The sequence below is a fragment of the Stegodyphus dumicola genome, chromosome 11, assembly GCF_044657685.1.
Source record: "Stegodyphus dumicola isolate Sdum_Otavi_A_Nest chromosome 11, ASM4465768v1".
NCBI lineage: Eukaryota > Metazoa > Arthropoda > Arachnida > Araneae > Eresidae > Stegodyphus > Stegodyphus dumicola.
In genome coordinates this window covers 104,868,129-104,895,443 of record NC_140778.1, presented here as the reverse complement: position 1 = coordinate 104,895,443, position 27,315 = coordinate 104,868,129, and the positions used below count along the sequence as shown (strand labels likewise).

General features: G+C 33.6%; 1 protein-coding gene across 1 annotated transcript in view; it reads left to right on the top strand.

Moving 5' to 3' along the window:
* The window catches only part of casp (Fas associated factor casp), a 72,179-nt gene that overhangs the window by 708 nt on the left and 44,156 nt on the right, over positions 1-27,315 (top strand). Inside the window, exons 2-3 of the mRNA XM_035352891.2 lie at positions 18,071-18,139; positions 25,133-25,400. Coding sequence (XP_035208782.1) covers positions 18,071-18,139; positions 25,133-25,400 — 337 coding nt within the window. The remainder of the gene's footprint in view (positions 1-18,070; positions 18,140-25,132; positions 25,401-27,315) is intronic.

Genomic DNA, 27,315 nt, shown 5'->3' with positions numbered 1-27,315 from the left:
CATTTTTGTTGAGTCATGGGTAAAAAGGATAACTGGCAGTTTATATGTTAAAAGTCGTGTTACTTTCCTGTAAATTAGATTAAAATATGTTGAAGGTATTGTGCTATTAGAATTAAAATCACTTTAATTAAATGGCTAGAAAAATGACAGAAAATCTTCTTACAAGTAACAATCTTACTTTGAATAAAACAGAATATAGTTTTTTTTTAAGCGATTAAAAGCCCTTTAGATTTTGTGTGTATTTAGAAATGTACTTACTTCATATCTTTCATTTTTTTAAAAATATGAACTGTTAAGAAAGGGAAGCAAGGTGTAGCTTGTGACGGCTTAGGTACCTTGTGGGATACTGCTACACGTGTAGAGTTGTGATTTAATGCTACCCTCATGCATATAATTACTGTCATAAAAAGAGAAGAGAAAAGATGAGTTTAGGTTTAAAAAAAATGTTATTATAAAGTTATAATAAATAAGGATGTATAGCTATTAATGATTAGTTGGTAATACTAAACTAATTCATAAATGCAGGTAAATGTATTTAATCATACAAGAGCTATTTGAAAAACATTTTGTTACCCACGATTTGGAAATCTCTTCTGTAAGTTTTTAAATTGGACTTTTAACATTTTTTTTTTTTTTTTTTTTTTTTGTGCAGATGGGAAATTTTATTAATCTTTTGTCTGTAATTATCAGAAGGTTGGTATTTTCAAATTAATTTTAATTTAAAAAACAGACTAGACCATATAGAATTATATGGTTTTTATTATTATCAGCTGTTTGCAGTATTCTTTGAATAATGTTTGTGATTTTAATCAGCAGATTAAAAAAATCATTTAATAAAATTGGTACTTTTCCTCTATGCACCTGCCACTCATTTTGGTGGGTTTTTTTTTTATAGTTATAAGCAATTTTTAATTATAATATACAAACACATACACACTAGTACAGAAATACACACATATGGCGGTAGCCCAATTGGCATTATCTTTGGGTCTCAGTGGGTGTTTGGCTTCTTTCATGGCTATCAAAAAGTGTGGCAAGTTCATAACGGAAAGTATCTTAAAATCAGAGTTTCTCCTTTTTTTAAATGATGGGAAATGTGTTCAAGCTTAATATAATCTCTAATGCTTTTAATGAGATTTTAATTATTGAATCCAAAAGGTAGAAGCTTTTTTAAAGAAATAAAATTATTTTAAGTATTTTGAACCAGCCACCTTAGTAAACTGTAAGAAAGTGTGCCCCTCTCCACTTCTATGTCCATCTAATCTCAAGTGTAAATATGAAAGCACGATATATGATAACTAAATATGTTGTAAAAATATCATCTTCTTAAAAATTGGTTCAAGTATCAATAAATCAAGTAAGTAAATTTTTTTTGTGTTTCAGATAGTATATGATTTCAAAATAAACAAAATTCTTCTTTTATAAAATCAGGAGAAATACTGCATCATGGATATAACTCCCATCTAAAAGTGGTAAATCATTAAATGGGATTTTTCCATTATATACCTGCCATGCTTTTTCGCGTCTGTGAAAGAGATACTAAACACATGCCGAGATCCTCTAATTGTAACTAGAAATAAATATTGTTGTATGCATACGGATTCGTAATGGATTGAGTGTACACTGAATGATAGCTTGATAAAACACCGGGTGGCCATAATTAAACTGACAGTGCTCACAGTGTTCTGTAGCGCGATCTATTTGCGAGAATGATGCCACATTTTGTAGGAAGATTAAACAAGACGGGTGACAAAGGATTCTGCGAAAAAACAAATTAGTTCCAAAAGTCACCGCTAGGTGAATATTTGGCGCTGTGTAATAGAAAATAGTGTTAACAAATGCAAATTAATACGGACTACAATTACCTTTTATTATGCACATTTTCTGATTTAGTTCAAGTGCAATATGGCAACACTTTTAAAAAAGCATAAAATCTACATAAACACCAGTAAAGTCTCGTGATCTGCAATATCACGTACGCTGAGCAGAAGAAGAAGTTCTTTATTGAAATTTCACGTTACATCCATTCACACAGTGCCAGCTGCTTGGGTTTTAAAAGGCAATGTGTTACGTTTCAAATCAGTTGAATTGAAAGTTTATATGCAATGTCTCCTTTAGTCGAGCGTGTGTTATTGGTCAAATTCTTTTACCTCAACCAGTGCAACGCGTTAGCCGCTCTTCGTACTTTTAGAACGCACAAAAAAATGCGTAAAGGTAACGGTCCTGTGTCAGTTAATGGGTTAAAAGCAGTGGTTGCGACGTTTGAGAAAACAGGTTCTCTGAAGTTTCAGTCAGGCAGAGGACGAAAATCTGTACCACAGGATACAATCGAAGCAGTTGCCACGGTGATTGCCGACAGAGGACCAGACAATATTGCTGCCACCTCTAGCGCTCGTGGAGTAGCTTGGAATATGGATATGCCTTACAGTACGGTATGGAAAATCTTACGAAAGATTATCAACTTCTACCCGTACAAGATTAGCCATGTACAGTAGTTACTGTACCCCGACCATGATAAGCGATTGACTTTTGCTCTCACCTTTCTTGCCAGAATGGAGGTGGATGAGGCTTAACCGTGGAAAATCTTATGGGGAGATGAGGCCCACTTTTACCTGAATGGAACTGTGAATACCCAGAACTGCCGAATTTGGGATGACAAGCCACCACATGCAGTCACAGCAATTTCCTTGCATTCAGCAAAGGTAACTGTTTGGTGTGGGTTCACAGCAGAATTTATCATAGGTCCATTCTTCTATGAGAACATTACCCCGACAGGACCAGAAACCTGTTCTGTTACCTAAGAGAAATATCGCCACATGTTGAACAGCTTTGTCATTCCGGCACTTCAGCAAAGACAATGCCTGGGGGAAATCATTTTCATGCAAGATGGAACCCCTCCACACATTTCTGTATGGGTGCAACAGATGCTACGACAGAAATTAACAACAGAAAGAGTCATTAGCCGCTACTTTCCAACTGCATGGCCTCCTCGGTTGCCTGATCTTACCCCATGTGACTTCTGGCTATGGGGTTACCTTAAGTCCAAGGTCTATCAAGGAGTGGTCCAGGACCTGGCTACGTTGAAAGATAACATATCACGGACTGTACGGGAGATTCCTGCAGACATGTTACTTTCTGCTGTTGTGCATACTGTGCACAGAATGCAGTATGTGGTCCAAAACAATGGCAGCCACATTGAGCCTCATTTGAATGCAAAATTAAAGGTAATTTCCGTATTGGTTTGCATTTGTTAACACTCTATTTTCTATTACACAGCGCCGAATATTCCCCAAGCGGTGACTTTTGGAACTAATTTATTTTTGGCGGAATCCTTCGTCCCCATCTTGTTTAATCTTCCTACAAAATGTGGCGTCATTCTCGCAAATAGATCGCACTACAGAACACTGTGAGCACTGTCAGTTTAATTATGGCCACCTGGTATATTTTTACAAAGAAACACTTTATAGTTCTGGAACTTTCCAGGCGTACACTCAGTATGACAGCACAATCAGTTGTTACCACCTTAAACTACTAAAAATGTTAAACACAATACCAGTGCAGAGGGCATCTAAAGAGCAAAGCTTGCACAGAGATCTCTCAATACTCCGAAGTCTATTCTGCACTGAGAAACTGAGAACTGATGTTCTCTGTGGACATATAGTTTCCCCTGGTCTCTGAGAAATCTCTAGTACCTCTGTTTCTTGAAGTTACTGGATGGTATATGGTTAAAGTTACATATAAGGTTTGGATATGATTACAGTAGCGCACAGGGATCAATTGCAGTACCAGTTACAGTTATAGAAGGACCAGCTCAAAATGTTGCCAGGTTTGGTGACTTTGCAATTTCGTGCCAAATTATGCGACAAAAATTAATGGCCAAAACCATCACCAGCTTGGTAATATTTCACCAGTTTAGTGAGATAGCCATTTACCTCAATGTTAAATAGAGTTTCCTCTGTAATCTTATTTTTCTGATAGAGCTTCACTGTCTTGAGACATTAGGCAAATAGGAATTAGGAATATTACATTAGGCAAAATTCATAACGTTGCACCCTTTCCAAGGACTGCATGTCCTGAGCACAGCAGTACTAAGCAGAAGAGCATACTTATAACTCAAAAAAACAATGCATTATGAAACTAATAACTTCAATAAACTAAATCAATAAAAAAATGCAAAAATTTACAAATTTGTATATACCGTAATTTCCTGAAGAAACGCTGCAGCGTTTACGTGTTTAAAACTTCGATTTTCAGCGGGTGCGGCATTTAGGTGCACTAAAATAAAATATTTCCTATGATGGTCATTGTACATAGACTGGTGCTGTTCCTATACAAAAGACTACTCAGTTGCTTTTTGCGAACGTTAATTTTTCTTACATTCTTTCCCTTGACCTACATGCCTTATTCACCCTAAACAGGATCTCAGAACAATAAAATTCTTTCCCCTTTCAAATGAACATTCTCATCAGTTTGAATAGTCTCTCTCCTCTGCCATTCGATGAATCTTCCAGGACCCATCCTCTACCCACCCCTGCCTTTTCTGCAATTTTTTTTCAAAGGCGGACACGACTCCACCTGCCTCGCAATAAAGAACTCTGACGTATTTCCCCTTCAGCATGAATCGATTTTTCTTGGCATTCTGCCAGATACAGATCCCATCAGTTTGGGTACAAGTACTTCTTGGATAGTTTTTAAGTAAGAAGAGAGCGGAAAATTTTTGAAAATGTCACTTAAACGGCACAGAAGCTATACTGCTGGCTTTAAGCTTAATGTAATTTCATGTGCTGAACAAATTGGAAATCGAGCAGGAGCTCGAGAGTTTGAAGTGGACGAGAGATATATTCGACGTTGGAGAACTGAGAAAGAACTTCTTAAAAATGTGCCACAACAGAAACGGGCCAAAAGAAGTGGTACTGTAAGGTGGCCGAATCTAGAGGATGACCTTGTGAACTGGATAAAGGAGCAACGAGGAAAGAGAATGGCAAAATCGACTGTAAAAATTCGCTTACAAGCCAAATTTATAGCAAAAAAAATGAACATAAATGATTTCAAAGGAGGGCCTTGGTGGTGTAGCAGATTTATGAAAAGAAAAAATATTTCTCTGCGTACTAGAACAGCAGTCGGACAACAATTACCAATGGACTGGCAGGATAAAAAGGCATCTTTTCTGAAATATGTGACAGATATTATTGACAAAAAAAAACTTCTTCGGTCACAGATAATAAATATGGATGAAACGCCGTTAGCTTTCAACTCTTGCAAACAGAACTGTTAATGAAATTAGTGCAAAAACTGTCTTATGATGGGGCGTGAAAGAACGTCATTTACATGTGCATATCTTGTGCCGCAAACGGTGACAAGCTAAAGCCGATGATCATTTTTAAACGAAAGACTATTCTGAAGGGAGATTTTTCTAATGACGTAATTATTTGTGCAAACGAGAACGGCTGGATGTGCAAAACAATCATGCATGAGTGGCTACAAAAAGTTTGGCAGTATTGTAAGGGATCTTTTTTTTCAACCAAAAGGGTTATTGATAATGGATTCCATGCATGCTCATTTACTTGAGTCAGTGAAAACCAGAGTCAAAAATTGTCTACGACCGTGGCAATAATTCCTGGTGGTTTGACAAAAACCTTACAACCATTAGATTTGTCGGGTAATAAATCCTTCAAAGTTGAAGTCCGGAAGCGGTGGGAGTGTTTTATGAGTAAAGGATTGCATACGTATACCAAAAGCGGTAAAATGCATAGAGTATCTTATGAAGAAGTTGCAAAGTGGGTAGGAAGTGCGTGGAAATCGGTAAAAACATCGTCAATAATAGCAGGGTTCAAAGAAGCTGAAAATATATTCTTAGATAAAGAGACTGTAAACCAAGAGGATGAATGTGACGATATGGAAGACTTGGACTTAATGATAGTGACGATATGGAAGACTTGGACTAGGATTTATTAAATCTTTTTAATTCAGATAGTGAAGAATCAGATTTTGATGGCTTCATATGATGTATAGTTTGCTGTAATTCCTTTTGTAAGTAAAATTAAAAATTTCCTATTGTCATCCAAATTTAATATTTTGTTGTTGCAACATTTTTTATAATATAGTCTGAGTATTACAAATATGGACTTCTTTAGTGGGTAAATATAAGTATATACGTGAACGTAAATATATTTTCAACATTTCTTACCTTTAATTTATTTTTGAGTTATGGTTTCATTTCAACATTTTTCTTAACTGATATGTCATATATCAGGACTTAGGTTGAGATTTTGCATGTATATGGCCCACGACGATGTCACATGCAATTTAATATATTGCGGCATTTCTGTGTAATTTTAATTTTTTTTCCCGCCATTTTTCTCAAGTGTGCCGTTTACGCTGATGCAGCCTTTCTTCCGGAAATTGTGGTACATAGAACCATGGTTTTAGTATGCCATTTAGGTTACATACGCGATTACGACTACTTACCATGGCCATAGTAAAGGTGCTAGTTTGTTGCAATGAATGACTTTAGGCTTAGTATACGATGACTTAGGAATCTGAATTACATCTCCGTTTAGCCTGTTTTGTAAAACCGATGTCTCATAGCTCTCTTGTTGTATCAAGCTTCATCTCCTTCACCAAGTTGACTCGTTCTTGTACAAAATTCTGCATCACTTTAGACCATGTCTGAAGATCTTGAATGTATTGCTCAGGTGATGAAGGCACATCCAGACGGAGATCAAATGAGAGATCATAAGGCAGATGAAGGTAATGAAGGTAACGATCAAAGAGCATCTGGAATGGAGAAAAGCAGTAGTCTGGTGGACAGCACTGCAGTAGGCCAGTAAGAACAGGGTAACTTCTGGTCTCAGTCCTAATGGTTTTTGGAAACTATCAGTGAGAGGTTATTAAGGATGGTTTGATTAAACCTCTCTAACATGCTGTCTGACTGTGGATGTAAAGGTGTCATTTGGATTTTGTCAATGCTGAGTAGTTTGCAGAGTTCTTTAATTACAGCTGAGATTAATTTCTTCCTTGATCAGAATGCAACTGAAGAGTTGCTCCAAACCTGGAAATCTCATGCTATATCATTACCTCTCCTACTGTGACAGACTTGGCTAGGAATAGAATATACTTCAGGCCACTTTGTAAAATAATCGATGACAATGAAGATGTATTTATTGCTGTCAACAGTTTGTGACAGAGATCCTAGAATGTCAAACACAAATGTGTTCAAAAGGCGCTCGTATGTTGTAACGTCATAATGTCCTTCATCTGCGTTTATTTGGTTCTTTCCGACCTGCACAGTCATCGCAAGATTGGCACTACTTTTGCAGATCAGCCCTTGCATTACTCCTGTGGAAGTGCTCTTGAACTCTGCATTATCTTCATTATTCCAAAGTGGCTTCCTGTTGGATTGCAATGTAGATTTTAAGCACATCTGCCATATGGATCTTGTAAGTATCAGCTGACATCGGAATGCATATTCATTATCCGATTCAAACTTTTGGCACAAGCCGTCATTTCGAATACGGAGCAAATCCCAGAGAGCTCAATATTGTTTTTTTCATAGGACTTTAGATCAAAATGTCCTGCCAGGTAGGTTTCCTATTTGAAGATTACATTAACTCAGGTATGGGTTTAATGTTGCTGTCTTCTAGCTGGTCTTTGCTGATTTCTTCGTCACTCCTTGGATATGGGCCAAATGATGTTGAAGTTGTGGCTTGATGTGTGAGCAGGTTAACTAGTTTGTATTTTACTTTAACCCTGGAATAATATTGGCAGGTTTCTGGGTAGGTTCTTTTAGATAGGGCTTTTCCATATGATAATCTTTCCAATGGTGGATAACAATGTCATATTCCTGGAGCCTCTGCATTCATCTGACTATTTGGCTTTTAGTTTTCTTGAAATTTAACAGCCAGGTCAAATTAGATGATCCTGTGTGGAGCAGGGATTTTATGCTATAGAGATAATGCCGGAAATGTTCTATGGTTTTAACTATATTGAGCAACTCTTTCCTGCTGACACAATAGATCTCTCCGGTTTAGATAGATGCTTGTATCACTATGCCACATTATGTTCTTGACCATTAATTCCTTGGAACATAACAGCACCAATACTCTCATTGCTTGCATCCGTGTAAAGAATAAATGGTTTGTTGAGCTGAGGATATATTAGAATTATAGCAGTTGTTAAAGCTTTGTTTAGTTAATTAAATGCTTCATCACATTCTTTTGTCCATAAGGACCTTTGTTTGCTCTCTGCTAGTTTGTAAATTGGTCTTGCAATGAAAGAAAAGTCCTTCACAAATCTCTTATAATAGGTGCAAAGCACAGGAAATTTGTCAGGTGTTGAACATTTTCTGGGTGTCTCCAGTCCTTAGCTGCCGATATTTTTCTGGATCTACACACATATATTCGGCAGAGATGACAAGTCCAAGCTAAGTCACTTCCTGTCTGAATAATTTAAATTTGTCAGCATTTAACTTTAGATTACCTTCCTTCACTTTCTGAAGCACCTTCCTAATATTCTCTAAAGGAGCTTCAGAACTTTTCCCAAAGCTGGTGATGATGTTATCGAGTTATGTTAGATGGGTATTGTTGGAAAGACCTCTCAGAATGGTCTTCATGAGGAATTTGAATGTGGCTGGTGCATTACATAATCCAAACAGCGTCACGTTTAACTGCCAGTGTCCTTGTCCGACAGCAAATGCCATCTTTTTTTGGTCATCAGGGTGTGTCTCTACCTGCCAATATCCACTGTTTAAATCAAGTATCAAAAACCACTTGCTTCCAGAAAGAGTGTTTAGAATATTATCAATTCTGAAAAGAAGGTAGCTTTCTTTATGATGTCATTAAAGCAGTTGTAGTCAATGCAAAATCTACTTGAACTTACCTCCTTTTTGAGGAGAATGATGGGAGAAACTCAAGGCGTTATTGAAGGCTGAATATTATCACTTTGCTACATGTCCTTTAAAGTTTCCTACCTCTTCCTGTTTAGCAATTGATAGATGTCTTGGATATATCTTGATTGGTGGATGATCCCTATTATCAATTCAATGCTAAACAGGTTTGATGTACTGCATGAAAACATTTAAATCTCAAAGTCATACATTCAATTGAGACAAAATTCCAGTCAAATAAAGGATGTATTGTGTGTACATGATGAGCAGGAGAGAACATCTTGAAGTTCTTAAAGGACATGTTGTGCAGCACTCCTCTCTTCATAGCTTAGTTGTGCATTATTCCTTCAATCTGTAATCTGTTTAATGTAGATCACTGAAGTACATGCTACAACCACTTCGCCTTTTCCTAATGACTTTCGCTGTATTATTTTTTTTGGCTACTCTAACCAAGATGATGGTCCTCGATAAGTTGACAAGTGCTGAGGCTTCCTGTATTGGTAGGATATTCCATTATGCTCTACTGGAAATTTTTTTTTTCAGCAATGTGTCGAGGTAGTAAAAATTTTGTTCTTGCTGGTACTGTGATATCAATGTAAGCTATTATATTTGAAAAATTGTATGTCCTTAGAAAATCTAATCCAAATATGCAGTGATCTGTAATGTTTGTCATATATGCTGTGTGATGTTAGGCGGCACTTCCAAATGTGAAGTTAATATTCAGATTTGTGTAGGAATTTTATCACCGGACACTGTCTGGAGGATAATGCAGGGCAGCATCCAGATGAGTTTACTTCCCAGTTATTGATCCAGATCTTTTCGGATGATTGCAACATTGGCTTTTGTAATTTTATGCAACAAATAAACACATAAATACAGGACATGCTGCCACAAATTACATTAAATGCAAAATAAACTATAAAATTACTATTATAAAAAGAGTAAATGGTAAAAAGTATATTTACGGTTGCCCCTTGGCGATTTTTGGCGGTGCATGGACACCGAGTTTGTGCAATTCTTTAACTTGTTATTTTGGCTTTGTGTAATGGTAATTTTTGCACCAAAAATTGCCGCTATACAAATCCAAAACTAACAAGTAAATGAATTGCACAAACTCAGTATTCATGTACACATTCACCTATTTTCACTTTAAAAAAAAATCAGAGAATTGCACAAACTAGGCATTGCACACTCCCTTGACTTTGTCTATGTACACTTCGATCTGTTTTCACTTAGTCAAAGGAGCAGCCAAATATATATGTGATGTACCAGCTTTAGTCGTAGCTTAAATTATCAGACGATAAGTTAAAAAAAACAGGATCCATTTATTACTATTCAGGAGAAATAGCAGTTACAAAATCAGATATCCGGAGTAAATAAAAAGAATTACTAATAACTTTTTGTATGAAGTTTACTGCATCGTGACATTTAAGAAAAAGCCCCCGATATTCTTTTGCGAATCCTTTTATAGCCTCTGGAAAGGCGGAGCTTCCAAGAAATGACGTCAGCCTCATCAGCCAATCCAGTTTGCTTTAAATATTTCCAGAACATTCCATAACTGTATGTGTAGAAAAGGTGGGGAAAACAACTTGACTACGGGGCTGTGAAATTAATTCCATGTACTTTCAAATAAGAGACCGTCGCCATTAAAAATGAAAAGAACATACAGTTAGAATTTTAAATGTATTCTGACTATGGAATTTTATTATTACATATATATATATGTGTGTGATGTACCAGCTTTAGTCATAGCTTAAATTATCAGACGATAAGTAAAAAAAAAAAAAAAAAAAAAAAAAAAAGGATCCATTTATTATTATTCAGGAGAAACAGCAGTTGCAAAATCAGGTATCCGGAGTAAATAAAAAGATTTACTAATAACTTTTTGTATGAAGTTTACTGCATCGTGACATTTAAGAAAAAGCCCCAATATTCTTTTTTGCGAGTCCTTTTATAGCCTCTGGAAAGGCGGAGCTTCAAAGAAATGATGTCAGCCAATCCAGTTCGCTTTAAATATTTCCAGAACATTCTATAACTGTACGTGTAGAAAAGGCGGGAAAAACAACTTGACTATGGGGCTGTGGATTTAATTCCACGTACTTTCAAATAAGAAACCGTCGCCATTAAAAATTAAAAGAACATACAGTTAGAATTTTAAGTGTATTCTTGACTATGGAATTTTATTATTTAGCACTACACAAAGGGGCTATTCATTTACCTTATTTGCAAATTCCCCTGTCTTCAGTCAAACACAATTCCTTAATAGCATCCAAAAACTTCCTAAAATTATCTGAACTAGAATCTGTATACTGGCATCGCCACATAAATTCATAAAAATAAGAGTAAAAAATATCCTCCGTAGTGCAGGTATCCTCAAGTGTTTGACTATATGCATTTCCTTCCTACAAACAGGACACTTATAAGGGCAACTACGTAAACCTTCATTTACACGCCAGTCAATTAATGTCACCCTTTCATTCAAAATCACATAGAAACTTCAAATCAATCTTGCAGCATTCAGCCATTTTACCATGTAAACCACAAAGATGTACCAAAATCCTTCCCATTCAATCATTCAAATTCACCGCAATCATGCAACCAATTACGTTATAATAGGGTTTCCATAGCATTTAACTACTCAGGTTACCATAAATGAAACAACAATTTAGCGATAATCCAAGGGACAGCCTTCAATTTACTCTCACCGAGTAAATAATTCAAATAAATAAGTAAAACGTGAAATATTTAGAACAATGTATAGATATTTTCATTTAATTTTTTAACCACCGTTTAATGAATTGGTCAAAAAAGCAGATTTTGGGGCACTGCAGGTTGTGTCTCACTAGAGGTGTTGCTCCACTGAGTTTAGTTTATTAATGAATTAGTACTTTTTTGAATTTTTGCTTTAAATCAATGAATTATAAGTTACTAATTTTGTCTTTGCGACTATATATGCATTTATTGTTAACTTTATATTAGTCATGTTTTAAATGAGTTAAGTAAAACTTTATTTCACTATTCATGTTTTCTTTCTTTATTTTATTATTATCTTTTATTTTCTTTATTAGGAACTATTAATAAGATTATTGATTAAAGTGCAATGAGTACAAAAACGCATTTATGATAATGAATTAAATGCTAAATTAGTATAACTTAATTTTAAAATTATGTATAATTAGTATGATAACAGAAATTATGCATTATAAAGTGACTTGTTTGTTACTTTGTTTTTTATATGTGACTTGTTTGAAGTCAAATTTGTCAGTGGAGTCTGAAATTTGTCAAATTTGTCTGGAGTCTTCTGAAGTCACATTGTTGCACTGAATGAAAACCTTCTTGCTTTTACTTATCAAGGTTGGCAGCTATGATAACTATTTAAAAAATGTAGTCCGAATAAACAATTAAACACAACTTCAATCTTTTAGAACAGCCATTTTCCTATTTGTTTTTAACAACAACAGTGGTAAAGAAAAAACTGGTAACATTTTGCGACTGTGCATATAGTCTCGCAGATGATTTTCACAGATGATGTGTTAGCATCGCAGAACAAATACCAAAGTATTAAACAATGTGCTGCTTATACAATGACAGATCTCTCTTGAACCTCTGAACTAACTATTAAAACATTTCAATGCGACTTCCCTATTACTTCCCAATTTCTCCCGCATACCTGCTATCCACGGGAATTTCACACAGTACCTGACATTTATAAACTGAATCAATTCGTTAAACTCCTTCAGAATTTCCCTTTCTCCGACACCAGAAATATCTGTTTTGTCACTTCTAATGCCCAAACTCTCCAATTCCCAAACGCTCCTTAGCTCTCCGGAGAGCAAGTCTCTTTCATTGAGAAAGAAATTAATCGAAGTGGAAATACTTAAATCATCATATTTTCCTTGGAGTGTCCATCCAAATATGATGATTTTATCAGTTTCTATAGCTACTAATGACGTGTTTAACCGCTCAAATCTCTTTATCAAATTCAAGTAATAATCTGCGCCTATCGACAATGAAATTTCACAATTGCTAGATAACTCTTTAAAATCAAATGTTAAGGGAAATCCTCTGGATTTCATTTCGGCACAAATACCTCGATCTGGAACATTTATTGCAGCTTTTGATATTTCATCAATTTCTAATGCTTCAATAAGCACTTCACTTCCATTCAAAATATTTCTCAACTTCAGTTCTACCCTTCGACAAATCTGCCTTTTCGTAGTCTTTGCGCCAAAGCTATAAATATTTAATTTTTCTGAACCAGCAACCTTTAATCCCAACCTATCAGGAACTTCTTTCTGTACAAATGTGCGCTCAGATCCATTATCAAATAAACAAAAAATAAAATATGACGACTCTTTTCCAACAATTTCTACCTTTACACATTGCAACTAAATTCCTCTTCTGTCATTTCAGTATATAATTTGATGAAGTAGCAACTGTTTCATTAGATTTTTATTTGAACCATGTTCAATCCTTTGTTTTTTAGAATTTTCTAATATAAAGCATATTGCGTGGGCGTGTTTACCATTGCAAAAGGAGCAGTTTACCCCTTTGCAGGCCTTTACACAACAATTTATATTACAACACAATAAACATCTTTTTTCTTGTAAAAGCTTCTCTCTCGCTTTTTTGACAGTTCAAATATTCACACAAATAGCTAATGTGCTGCTGACTGCAAAATATATAAGTATCTGAAGTAGCATTGGTCAGTAATTCATTAGCAGAGTAACCAAATTTTTGCAATTAGGGGCTCCAAAATTTCTATGATTAGATTGTTTATGCTGGCTAAGTGTTTCGTGTGAAAAAGCAGAGTGTATATGAAATGTTCTCTCCCTTGCAGTAATGGAACAATGTAAAAAATCCATTAACTCCTTTAAATTATGATTAGTGCTCGAGATTTGATTTTTGCTGAATTCTAAAACAAGGTTGCTGAGAAAAAGTTTCAAAATTACAGTGCAAAGCATTACGCTATAATTTTCTGATTTTATACTTAAATTCTCAAGAGAACGAATTTGAGTTTGGCACTTAAAATACAGGTTTCTCAACTCTTGTAAATTAAAAATGTTCTTTAACGATGTCATATTCAACAGCTTAGACATATGGGCATTGATTAATACATCTTTCTGGCCAAAGGTTTCTTGGATTAATTTAAGAGCCAACTTATAGTTGTTCGAGGTAATAGCGAAACCTTTAATACAAGGAAGAGCTTCGCCTCCAAGGCAACTAAACAAATACAAAAAATTTTCGACATCTGAAAGGGAAGGATTTTTGTCAATAGAATTTTCAAATTCATTCCAGAAATTTAAATACTCAGGTGGGTCCTCGTAATACGTATGAACTTTCACTTTAGGTAACTTTGCGTTTGTATTTGGTCTACATTGCTTTGTTATGGGTTGCACACATGCGGGTTCTTGTACAGATGAGGACTGCAACGATTTTATTTTATTTTTTAGTTTTACCGAGTTAAATATAATTACTTCTTTAAATTCATCAATTCTTTGTATTTCAGATTGCATTTCTGCATCATCTAAAAGACCTTCGATTTTATTATCAATAGATTTGAGGTGCTCGTCTTTGATTTGTAACTGAACTAAAAGGCTTTCTAATTTATGTACTTCTATATGTGGTTCAGACATATGATTTTCTATTTTTTATATTAATTTCGTTACCTGCCCTTTATGGTAGGTATGTTGCTTCTTAAGTCTATCTAACTCTTTAGCCATTATAATAACAATACTGCAACAAAACAATGCTGTTCTGCCCAACGAAACCGTAAACAAACTACTACTACACAATGCAATTTCACTTAAATTCTTTGAGCCTCAAACAAACTATTATCAACAAATTTCCTAACTAAATACTGTTACTTACCGCATTGTCGAAGTGTTCCAACGATTTGCGAAATGAGATATCAATTTTACACCAGGTGGTTTATACAGTTTTTGAAAACGATGCACCAATATATAAAAAATGTAGTCCGAATAAACAAACACAACTTCAGTCTTTTAGAACAAACATTTTCCTATTTATTTTTAAGAATAACAGTGGTAAAGAAAAAACTGGTAACCATGGGAACACTTTGCGACTGCGCAGAGATAGTCTCACAGACGATGTGTTAGCGTCGCTGAACAAATGCAAAAATATTAAACGATAACAATAAAAAGTTATGTGAAAGATCTCTTAACTGAAATTTTGCTTTTTATGAAAAACTTGTGACCTCTTAAATTTTAAACCATTTTTTAATAATATATGCTGCATAATTATGTATAAAAATTTTGCTTCACTTGTTATTCATAATAAATATTGAAACCTTCGTATTAGCTCATGTCAGACAAATATTTTATTAGCTAATTGAAAGAAATAGATTTGTTTATGATCATTATTTGAGATAAGACAAATTTGAAATCTTAAAAGGTTCTCAAATCTCTTGAATCCTGTGTATAAAAATATTAAGAAAAAAGAAAAAAAAAGTATTTTACTGATTTTTAAGCTTTTAATTAAAGCAAAATTTGAAATCTGCATTTAGTGAGGAACAAATTTAAAAATGCTGTTTTTTTATTTTAAAAAAAATCTGTATTTATTACATAGAAACAAGTGAAATTTAGTAAGTGAGATGCCTGATAAAACTCTTGCCTGCATCTTGATGTTAATTTCCCCAATATAATTTTTCATTTTTATAGTATTTTTTAAAATTAAAGCAGTTGCAGAAGGAAGGGGAATATTTCAAGAATTAACACAGATAAATATTAAATGTATAATATTAAATTCTCTTCAAGAAATTAAAAGTTTGCTATTCATGGCCATCAAAAACCACTGAAATTACAACAGTTTCAGTATTTTTTTAAATGGATGCTTTTATTAGATATCAATAAAATTGATTGTTTTAGAGTTTTTAAAACATTTAATGGTTTTAAGATCCAATTGATAAAAAAAGCACAAAGATTAGTATTTTCAAATCTTTTCAAGTTTTACAGAATTTATAGCTTTGTGTGTTTCATTGCTTTTCTTGGTTAAAGTTTTTATTAGTCTTGTCCTGACAGTAGGTTGAAAGTTTTCCTTAGTAGGTTTGTTGTAGTAGAAAAATGTATATTGGCAAGCAAGATTAAATTATGCCGTATTGGGAAAAAAAAAAAAAAAAAAAAAAAGTCTGTCTTAAGTAGTTGTTAACCAAAAAACACCCAAAATTTAAGTGTAATTGTCTTAGAGCAAGTTTTAAACAGCAAAGTTCACAAAGACTCGATTTTCTGCAAATAATATAAGAATACTTGCATATATATGTTATTTTATTTAGATTTAGTTAATATTCTGAAAAGAGAAAAAGGTTTGGATTTAAAAAAAAAAAAAAAAAATTTTTTATCTTGAAAGTTTTATTTAATCTGCCTTCTATATTTATAGAACTGAGTTCACATATGAAAATAAACTAAACTTCAACAATTCGAATAAGCATAAGCTTTACCTACAATGTTTATTAGCGCATACATTATGAAGTCAGCTTTTAAATACTTATTCAAATATGCATTTCACATACTATTTAAAGGGATGATTTTTTTTAACTTTTACATATTTAATATGACTGATTTAGATAATTTGATATATTTATCACATGGAATCAGGCAAACATCTAATTTTGCCATTTTGAACGTGCATCAAGATTTTTTCATAAATTGTACTGTTTTAATAGTGTTTTATACAGTATTTAAATTTTTTTAGACATAAAATGAAGTTAGTCAATGTAGACATTATTTTTACTTTTTTGGGGCATATATACAGGGTTTGGACAAAAATATGGAAACACCTTTAAAAAAACATGTTTCTTTGCTTAATATGGTGTAGGAAACCCGTTGGCATCCAAAACAGCTTGCAGTCTTCTCGGAATGGATAAATACAGTTCCTGTATGTTTGCCAAGGGAATATTATATCATTCTTCCTGCAAAACGGTGGCAAGTTCAGATAACGATGTTGGCGGTGGATAACGAGAACGTACTTTCTGTGCCAATGTAGACCACAGAGGTTCGATAATATTCAAGTCTGGTGACTGTGGTCGCCAGGGGAGATGGGACAACTCATCCTCGTGCTCAGAAAACCAGTCCTGGACAATGTGAGCTGTGTGAACAGGGGCTTTGTCGTCTTGGAAGACACCATCACCATCAGGGAACAAAGTTTGTACCATGGGATGAACTTGATCAGCCAAAATGTTCACATAAGTCTTGGCAGTCATGTGCCCTGACACAGTTATCATGGGGCTAGCAGAGAACCACGATATGGCTGCCCAAACCATAACAGAACCCCCGCCATGTTTCACTCTTGGCAACAAGCAGTGTATATTATAGGCTTGAGATGGCGTTCTCCAGACGTAAACTCGGCTAGAAGTGGGAAACAATGTGAAAGAAGACTCGTCGAACCATATTTCTTGCTTCCACTGCTCTATAGTCCAGGCTTTATGACTTAAACACCATCTTTTCCTGTTATGGGCATTAGCATCACTGATAAGTGACTTCTCAATTGCAGCACGACCAGCAATTCCCTGTTTATGAAGCTCCCTTCTAATTGTTTTGGTACTCACAGGGTTCGGTAACACAACATTCATTTCAACAGTAACTTTTGCAGCTGTGGTCTTCTTATTTTTCGTCACAATTGCCCTTAATGATCGTCTGTCGCGATCACTCAGGACACACTTTCGTCCGTGCTGTGATTTAGCAGATGATGTTTTTCCGCTTTTCAAATATGCGGAATAAATCTTCGATACAGTACCTCTTGAAACACTAAACACCTCGGCTACCTTGCTTATGGAAGCACCTACCATACGTGCTCCAACAATTTGCCCACGTTCGAAGTCTGTTAACTCTGACATAATGCAATGACAACCTCACATAACAGTACTCCAACAACAACTGAACTGTTTAGCACATTTACGAAGTTTTATAGGTGGCGTCAGTAGTCAAAAACGCCAGCGCCACCTACATATTTCATTAAAATCAATCTTTTCAAACATGCATTTCACAAGGTGTTTCCATATTTTTGTCCATCCACTGTATGTGGCAATTGATTCTTAAAATGTAGTGTTTCATGATTAGAGAATTATTACTTTTTTGTATTTAATTATCCACATTAAAAGAATACTATTTTAATATGTTTATTTTAGCTATTTTATTAATCTTTTGATTATATATTTGTTTTCTTTTTTAGTCATGTACTGGGATTGATGATGTTGCAGAATGTATTATGCATTTAGAAGCTACAAATTGGAATTTATTGGTAAGTTGAATAACTTGCATGAAAGATATGATGTAATAAGTTATGCTAAATGTGATTATGGGTAATGTTATCATTTGGATATTGCTATCAAATTGTCAAAGAGTAATTCACTGCCATAATTCAGCCATCTGATCAAGGAATTATTAGAGTGATGAAAGTGCATTGTCCCCATGAAATGAGTGTTAGAGTTATGTATAGCATAGATGATATAAATGCAATTGAATTAGTGAGGGAAATTAGCTTTCTTGATGAACTCCATTTGCTGAACATGTCTTGGAACTGTTTTTCAGTAAAGATAATAATTTAAGGAATGTTTAAAGCATGGCAAACTTTTAATAAATGATGAAATGGATGAAGTTAAAGAACTAAAATAAACATCTCCAATTATATGAATTGGGAGGAATTTAACATTTATGTGAATATTGGTGAGAAAATTCAGTTTGCAGCATCAATTACAGAAGATATCTGCCATTCTTTTTCTGAAAGAAATCCAGATTTATCATTTGATAAACTTTCTGAAGAAGATGATGAAGAAACTGGTGAATTTCCTACAAATGCAGAGATAAGGGATGCATTATAAATATTAAGATTACAGTGTCAGTGCGATAATTTCCAGAAACATTATGAACAGTCGATAAATGAACTTTTGCATATCACTTCTAGATAATCAATTTTTAATGAATGACCTTTTCTCTAGTTAAAATGCTGCGAAAATAAGTATTTATATTGAATTAGTTAAATTACTATTGAATAAAATAGTCAAGTGGTGCTTATTGTATCTGTATTCTAGTTATGTGTGCCTTTAACCAATTTGATATTTTTTATCATTTTGATACAGATCTAATTGGTGCAGAAATTTTATTGTATATTATACAGTGTAATATGGATTTCAAATAAAGGTACTTTGATAGAGCATTTTGCTGTGACATGCATCTTATTTCCCATAACTCATTCTTAAAAATTTAAAATGCCTTGAAGGATAAGTAAGAAGAAATATATTTTGAAGTAGAGTAAGTAAAAAAAATTTCCTAAACCATATGAAGTAATAAATCTGAGAGATTTTGTTAATCAACCTTCCTTTTCAAATTAATGAAATATTTATTTAATATAAAGTACTCATTTTACACACTTTTAGTTACAGAAAACTGCCACCTAACCAATATAGTGGTTAGTGACCCTGACTGCCATAGGGATGGGCTCGGGTTCAAATCCCAAAGAAGGCATGGGTGTAACTTTTCACCCCTTCGTAAGAGGCAACAGTGGTCGCCTAATAGGTGCTTCCATAATGAAATGGCCACCACTTCTGACCCTTGTAATGGCACAAAGCTAATTAAAAAAAGCTGCAGAAAACTGTGTTCATACAAACATGAATATACTGTGATAATTTGAGGATCATACATGATGTTTGTTCTGTTGGAGAAGAGAAGTATTTTTTAAGTTTGCTTTTAAGCTAAATTGAGAGCTGCATAAAAGATTAATTATTTTTATCACCATGTTTAATCCATTCTTTAGTATCTATTTGCTCATTATTTATAAAAATGTAAATGAATTGTTGGCATAAGGGTTTACAAGACTTACGTATCCACTGTTTATAAAAGTGTAAGTACCCATTTAATTTAAAATGAGAGAAATTGAAAGAATTATTAACTTTTATGTTATACTTTTAAGTATATGTGAAGTAAAAAGCATGTGCTTATACGATATACAGTCAAAAGTCGTTAATCCGGACTTGTCGGGACTTCGGCGATTCCGGATTATCGCTTTTTCCGGATTATAGATCATCAGTTTAAATCTCGTAAGATGGCATGCAGAAATTCTAAAATTAAAAATATGAAACCGTAATTTATGAAATAAAGAACAATTATGATCTAAAGGGTATCAAAATTTGCAAAAAGAAAAAGCTTAATATTTATTTGTTTACTTTATTAAACATTTCTTTCAATGTTAAGTTGTTTAAGTTTTGCTTCGTTTCATGTGATGATACTTTCTCTTTAATTCTATAAACAGACATAATTTCTTGTTCAGTTACAAAGTTCCGCTATTCAAGTCCTATAATTGCTGTGTCAAGAACACCGACTAATTTGTCAATCGAAATTTTTTTGTTTTCAATAACCTCTGTCACTTTTCTTCGCTATCGGAAGCGAATTATAATGACGAGGAACTTGTTTTAATCATATCAAAGACGGAGCATATCGAGATGAAATACTACATTTGGTAAGGAATTATAAGCCAAATAAAATAAAAACATCTGATCTTCAATTATAAGCCAAATAAAATAAAAACATCTGCGCTGAAGATAAGGATAGTGCTGACAAATCAACTTCCAATTCATTACGCGCCCGCCGCCGAGCAGCGTGAAATTGATAAACAGATTTCGGATTTCAAAACATACTTTTGCTTTAGATCCTTTACATATTAACAAATATATATCGGAAATTCTATTTGATGTAATCGAAAGTTTAAGCTTACTTTTATAAAATTGCTCTTACAGTCTGCAAAAAATAATAAGCCGGATGCAATTCGAAAATTAAGGAACAACGCAATCATCAACATTAACTGAAATAGATAATTATTTAGCTTATACGTCCATTATACATAAAATGCACACGCGAAAACGTATTCTGCACTTGCGCACACTCATACGCGCAGTCGTAAAAAGTCTTACGCGCACGCGTGAACGCCTCTGCGCATGTGTCAACGCGGCACATGCGCAGAAAGTTTTTAGTTTTGATGTCCGGATTATAGATCATTCCGAATTATGGGTGTCCGAATTAACGACTTTTGACTGTATATTGTTTAACCCTCTAAGTGACACTGCATTTTGAATTTACTAATGAAGATCTGTATTTAAACAGAATTTATTAGCTAAATTTATATAATTATTTATTTTAGTCTCTCTTTTCATAAACTTTCTTTTTTATAAGATAATATTTTATCATTAAGTAAGAAAACAAACTTTTGCATTATAATGTAATAAGTGACAAAAAATCTTATAACTGAATAAAAGTGGTCATACCACTCAGGAAATTAAAGTGTAATGGGATGATATAATTATTTTTTTAATGTATTACTAAAGAGTAATGACACATTTCTTGTTGAAAAGAAATGCTTTTAAGAATATCATATAGTAATATTAATTGTTATTCATTTATCATTTAGTCATTATATATTTTATTATCTTACTTCTTCTGAGGCACTACAGCCTACTGCTAGCCATCTCAGTCTATGCCATCTGGACCTATTCATGGCAATATTCCTCCAATCTCTCCTATGTATTGTATTAATGTCAACCTCAACAGCATCAAGCCATCTAATTAGTGGCCTTCCTCGCTTTCTTGCTGCCATAGGTTTGGTAAATGTGAGTTGTTTTACAGGGTTTGTGTTTTCAATTCTGTATAAATGACCCAACCATCAAATCCCATGGCATTTTATAACCTTGATAATATCAGGCTGTGTAAATTTTTGGTAGATTTCATGCTTATACATTGATCTCCAAACACCATTTTCACAAACATCACCAAATATGTTTCTTAGTATTTTACATTCAAAGATCAGTAGTTTACTTTCAGTTATTTTAATCATTGCTTAGCACTCACAGCCATATAGTATGATGGGACGTAACAGGGTTTTATATATATTAATTTTAGTATTATGGTAGATTAATCGAGAACTGATTTTTGAGACTATGGTAGCATCTATTTTCAATGGGGAGTATGTTATTAATTTCCATAGATAAATCATATTATTAGTGACAATAGTTCTAAGAGATTTGAATTGTGCCACAGTTTCAAAAGTCGTTCACAGTCAGTGGCAGTGGATAATTTGATTTATTATCTTACAATTTTGTTAAATATTCCTTGGTGTTATTTTCATATGTGAAATAACTGATTGACGTGCTGAAAGTATAGAGCATTAAATGTGTAGTAATTTCTTCTCAACCTTTCTGGCACAGAAGGATCTTGTGCAGAAAAACATACTAGTACAGTCAAAAGTCGTTAATTCGGACATCCATAATTCGGAATGATCTATAATCCGGACCTCAAAACTAAAAACTTTCTGCGCATGCGCCGCATTGACGCATGTGCATAGGCGTTTACGCGTGCGCGTAAGACCTTTTACAACTGCGCATATGAGTGTGCGCAAGTGCAGAATACGTTTTCGCGTGCGCATTTTATGTATAATGGACGTATAAGCTAAAATTATCTATTTCAGTTAATGTTGATGATTGCGTTATTCCTTAATTTTCGAATTGGATCCGGCTTATTATTTTTTGCAGACTGTAAGAGCAATTTTATAAAAGTAAGCTTAAACTTTCGATTATATCAAATAAAATTTCTGATATATATTTGTTAATATGTAAAGGATCTAAAGCAAAAGTATGTTTTGAAATCCGAAATCTGTTTGTCAATTTCACACTGCTCGGCGTGGGGAACGCCACGGCGGGCACGTAATGAATTGGAAGTTGATCTGTCAGCACTATCCTTATCTTCAGCGCAGATTTTTTTATTTTATTTGGCTTATAATTGAAGATCAGATGTTTTTATTTTATTTGGCTTATAATTCCTTACCAAATGTAGTATTTCATCTCGATATGCTCCGTCTTTGATATGATTTAAAACAAGTTCCTCGTCATCATAATTCGATTCCGATAGCGAAGAAAAGTGACAGAGGTTATTGAAAACGAAAAAATTTCGATTGACAAATTAGTCGGTGTTCTTGACACAGCAATTATAGGACTTGAACAGCGGAACTTTGTAACTGAACAAGAAATTATGTCTGTTTAATAGAATTAAAGAGAAAGTATTATCACATGAAACGAAGCAAAACTTAAACAACTTACATTGAAAGAAATGTTTATTTAAGTAAACAAATAAATATTAAGCTTTTTCTTTTTGCAAATTTTGATACCCTTTAGATCATAACTGTTCTTTATTTCATAAATTACGGTTTCATATTTTTAATTTTAGAATTTCTGCATGCCATCTTACGAGATTTAAACTGATGATCTATAATCCGGAAAAATCGATAATCCGGAATCGCCGAAGTCCCGACGAGTCCGGATTAACGACTTTTGACTGTACTACTTTTTTTTTATGGTGGGCACTAGCCATTTCAGGCTTTGGCCCACTACTGAGGCCATAAGTGGTGGTAGTTTTATTATGGAGGAACCTAATAGGCAGCCACTGTTACCTCTTATGAAAGCATAGACAGTTTACATCCATGCCTTCTCCGGGATTCGAACTCGGGCCCTGCAGTACGGCAGTCAGAGTCACTAACCACATTCCCATCTGAACGGTGTCTTAATACATAAATACTAAATTTTTCTTGCATAGGTATTCGTAAAGCAAAGAGGATTAAGGATAGTTAGAGTTCACAATAGGGTGGATCAAAGAAACAATGTTTTGAATTCTTCTGCTAGTCTTCTTCTGGTTGAAAGTGCTCTGCATGAAAAATGTATCATGAGTTTATTTATTTTGTGCTTAGTTGAGAGAAAGTTCATCCTCAGTTGTTCTACAGCAAAGTTATTTGTGCAATAACATCTGCCTTAGGCTTTCTCTAAAGTACAATAAATATCGCACAATTTAGCCCACAGTGCTTTGAGAGTGTGGACAATGATCAAGTTTGTATTATCCTAATTTGGTAAATTCTTGAGGGTTTACAGTGTACTTCAATGCTTCAGCATTATTCTATACGCAGTATAACTTTTTAAATTATTTTTCAGAATTTTAGGCATTTTGTATTTTCTGAGATCATCATTTTAGCTTTTTTTTTTTTTTTTTTTTTAATTTTTTAAATTTTCTTTTTTCTCTCTCTCTGCCTTTCATTTTACTGATAATAAAAGTACTAAAGTAAAAGAAAATTATACCATTTTTAGGGTATAATTTTCTTTAGGGGGTGAATATGTTTTTATGTAAGTAAATACTAACAGGTTGAATGAAATTTGAATTAATTTCTCATTTTATTTCATTTTTTTCTTTTTGGAATTTTAAAATTTTTTAGCAGAGGATAATTTTTGCATGTTAAATTCATGCTGAATGTTAAAATAAATATTAATAAATAAGTCAGATTTTCAAAATAACCAAACTTTACAGTTAATCGGGTGTTTTTCAATGAATTCAAATGTCATATATCAGAGATATAAAATTGCTATAAAAGTATTAAAAAACTCAGTACTGTTCTGTTATCAGGTCAGGATTGAGAAATGTATGTATGTGCATATACGTGTATATGTGTATACACACATTCGTGCTTCCATATATACATGTATTGTCGCTATGGCTGAGTCGAGAGGAAAAAGTTGATATGAAAGTAAGTTCATCCAATTATTATCTTTATTTCCAAATTTCCAGGGGCACTAGAATAATTCCTCTTATACAATATACTCTTTAATCATAACAATTACCATAATTTCTTATATACAGTTTACACAGGTTAATGGGGGTGACATCATTTTAGATGGACAAGCAGAGCTTAAGACATGTTAGCAATGGTGGAAGCTAGGAAAGGAATGCAGCAGAATAAATGATGTAATTAACTTACCAGTGGTATTTATACTACATCTGATGTAATTGTAGAGACAAGCTATGATTGGTTAATATAAGTTTTAGTTGCCTTTTTCCAGTAGCGTTTTATAACATAGAAAGTTCTTGAATTTGGGAGAACGGATGAATTTAGGGAGAGAGCACTAAATCTAGAATGTTAATTTTGAGGTTGCCAATTATTTCTGTATTCTTAAAGCAGCTATTGTATTTTCTTATATGTTTACATACATGAACAGATCCATCCATCCATATATACATACATTTCTGATCTGGTCCTGATAACAGAACAGTACCAAAAACTCTGTAAATATTTAGAGAGATAAAGTTAGAAATGAAATAGCATTTGTAAAGTTAGTGGTGCAGTCTGTGTTGCTGTTTATCAGCAAAATAATTTGTAAAAGTAATTGATAATATTTGAGTATTTGATTCACAATATTAAATTTTATTTTAGGATGCAATCAATTCAGTGATGCCAGAAGAATCTCAGACTCTTCCTTCAGAACGAGAAATCGAACTTCCTATGGAGATTGAAGGAGCGTGTGGTTCTGCAGGAGGAGATCTGGATTTACAAAATGACAAAGACAGTTCTCTAGTCAATCCACTTCCATTATCTATTGCATCAGAACCATCTATTGTATTCCCATCTCGGTTATTAAATTTCTCAGTTAAATATAAAGAAAATATGGTCCCTCTTGAAGTACCAGACTCTGAAACTGTAGGTAAGTTAATATGAGAAAAGTTTCTGAATTTTAAAATGAGTGCTTTGTATTTTGATTAAAAATTACATCACTGTTAAAAGTAGAGGAAAAGTGCTTTAAATTGGAATGTGATAGATGAGGAATATAAGATTTTACCAGTATGTATTTTATGAAAGTAAAGTGGTTATAGTGCTAACCTTTTTAAGGATATTTTTTAGCATATTACAGTTTTTTAGACGTAGCTTTAAAATGCTAATATATAAATAGTTTCTGAGTTAAAGGTCATAAAGTGAACAGTGATCCCTGAGCTTTTTGCATCATCCAGGACATTTATATTTATTAATAGTGTAGTGTCATTCTTTACTTTCTGTGTGAAATGTACACACACATTATATATATATATATATATATGTATTAGCAATAACCTCTTAATGCATAATAAGCATTCTCTGTGAGTTTCTCACTAAACTGATTGTGCAACTTTTGATCTCATTCACTTCGCTCTCCCAAAACTGTTGTAAGTTCAGGTTGAAATTCTAATATTCCTCTTTTCTGTCTCTCAGAGTGAAATGCGACCCTATGTTCTATGGTAATTATTGCTCATCTGGATGAGTAATATCACCCCTCTTAATTTGTAAAAACAATTTAGAATCACCCTATATATATATGTAATGATTTTAAAATGTGTAGATGAAAACAGTGGAACTTTTAACAGCTTAGATACTGCGTAGATGACAGAATACCATAGTGGGTTGAAGGTGGCAGAGTGGAAAGCATGATGACAGAATTTAGCACAATGTATCTTGAAAAATCACAATCTTTATTTTTTTTACGCATATCAAATCATCCTTTTTCAGACAAGTTGTTTCCTAATTATGTTTGAATACAGTAAGATTCATTTTTATTACGACATCATTTTAAGCAAATAAACTGCAGCAGCATATATGAAAAGCCTCTTGCAGGAGAGCTTACACAGACAAGGGGAAGAGTTATACAGTCAAAAGTCGTTAATCCGGACTCGTCGGGACTTCGGCGATTCCGGATTATCGATTTTTCTGGATTATAGATCATCAGTTTAAATCTCGTAAGATGGCATGCAGAAATTCTAAAATTAAAAATATGAAACCGTAATTTATGAAATAAAAAACAGTTATGATCTAAAGGGTATCAAAATTTGCAAAAAGAAAAAGCTTAATATTTATTTGTTTACTTAAATAAACATTTCTTTCAATGTAAGTTGTTTAAGTTTTGCTTCGTTTCATGTGGTAATACTTTCTCTTTAATTCTATTAAACAGACATAATTTCTTGTTCAGTTACAAAGTTCCGCTGTTCAAGTCCTATAACTGCTGTGTCAAGAACACCGACTAATTTGTCAATCGAAATTTTTTCGTTTTCAATAACCTCTGTCACTTTTCTTCGCTATCGGAATCGAATTATGATGACGAGGAACTTGTTTTAAATCATATCAAAGATGGAGCATATCGAGATGAAATACTACATTTGGTAAGGAATTATAAGCCAAATAAAATAAAAACATCTGATCTTCAATTATAAGCCAAATAAAATAAAAACATCTGCACTGAAGATAAGGATAGTGCTGACAGATCAACTTCCAATTCGTTACGTGCCCGCCGTGGCGTTCCCCCCGCCGAGCAGTGTGAAATTGATAAACAGATTTCGGATTTCAAAAAATACTTTCGCTTTAGATCCTTTACATATTAACAAATATATATCGGAAATTCTATTTGATATAATCGAAAGTTTAAGCTTACTTTTATAAAATTGCTCTTACAGTCTGCAAAAAATAATAAGCCGGATCCAATTCGAAAATTAAGGAACAACGCAATCATCAACATTAACTGAAATAGATAATTTTAGCTTATACGTCCATTATACATAAAACGCGCACGCGAAAACATATTCTGCACTTGCGCA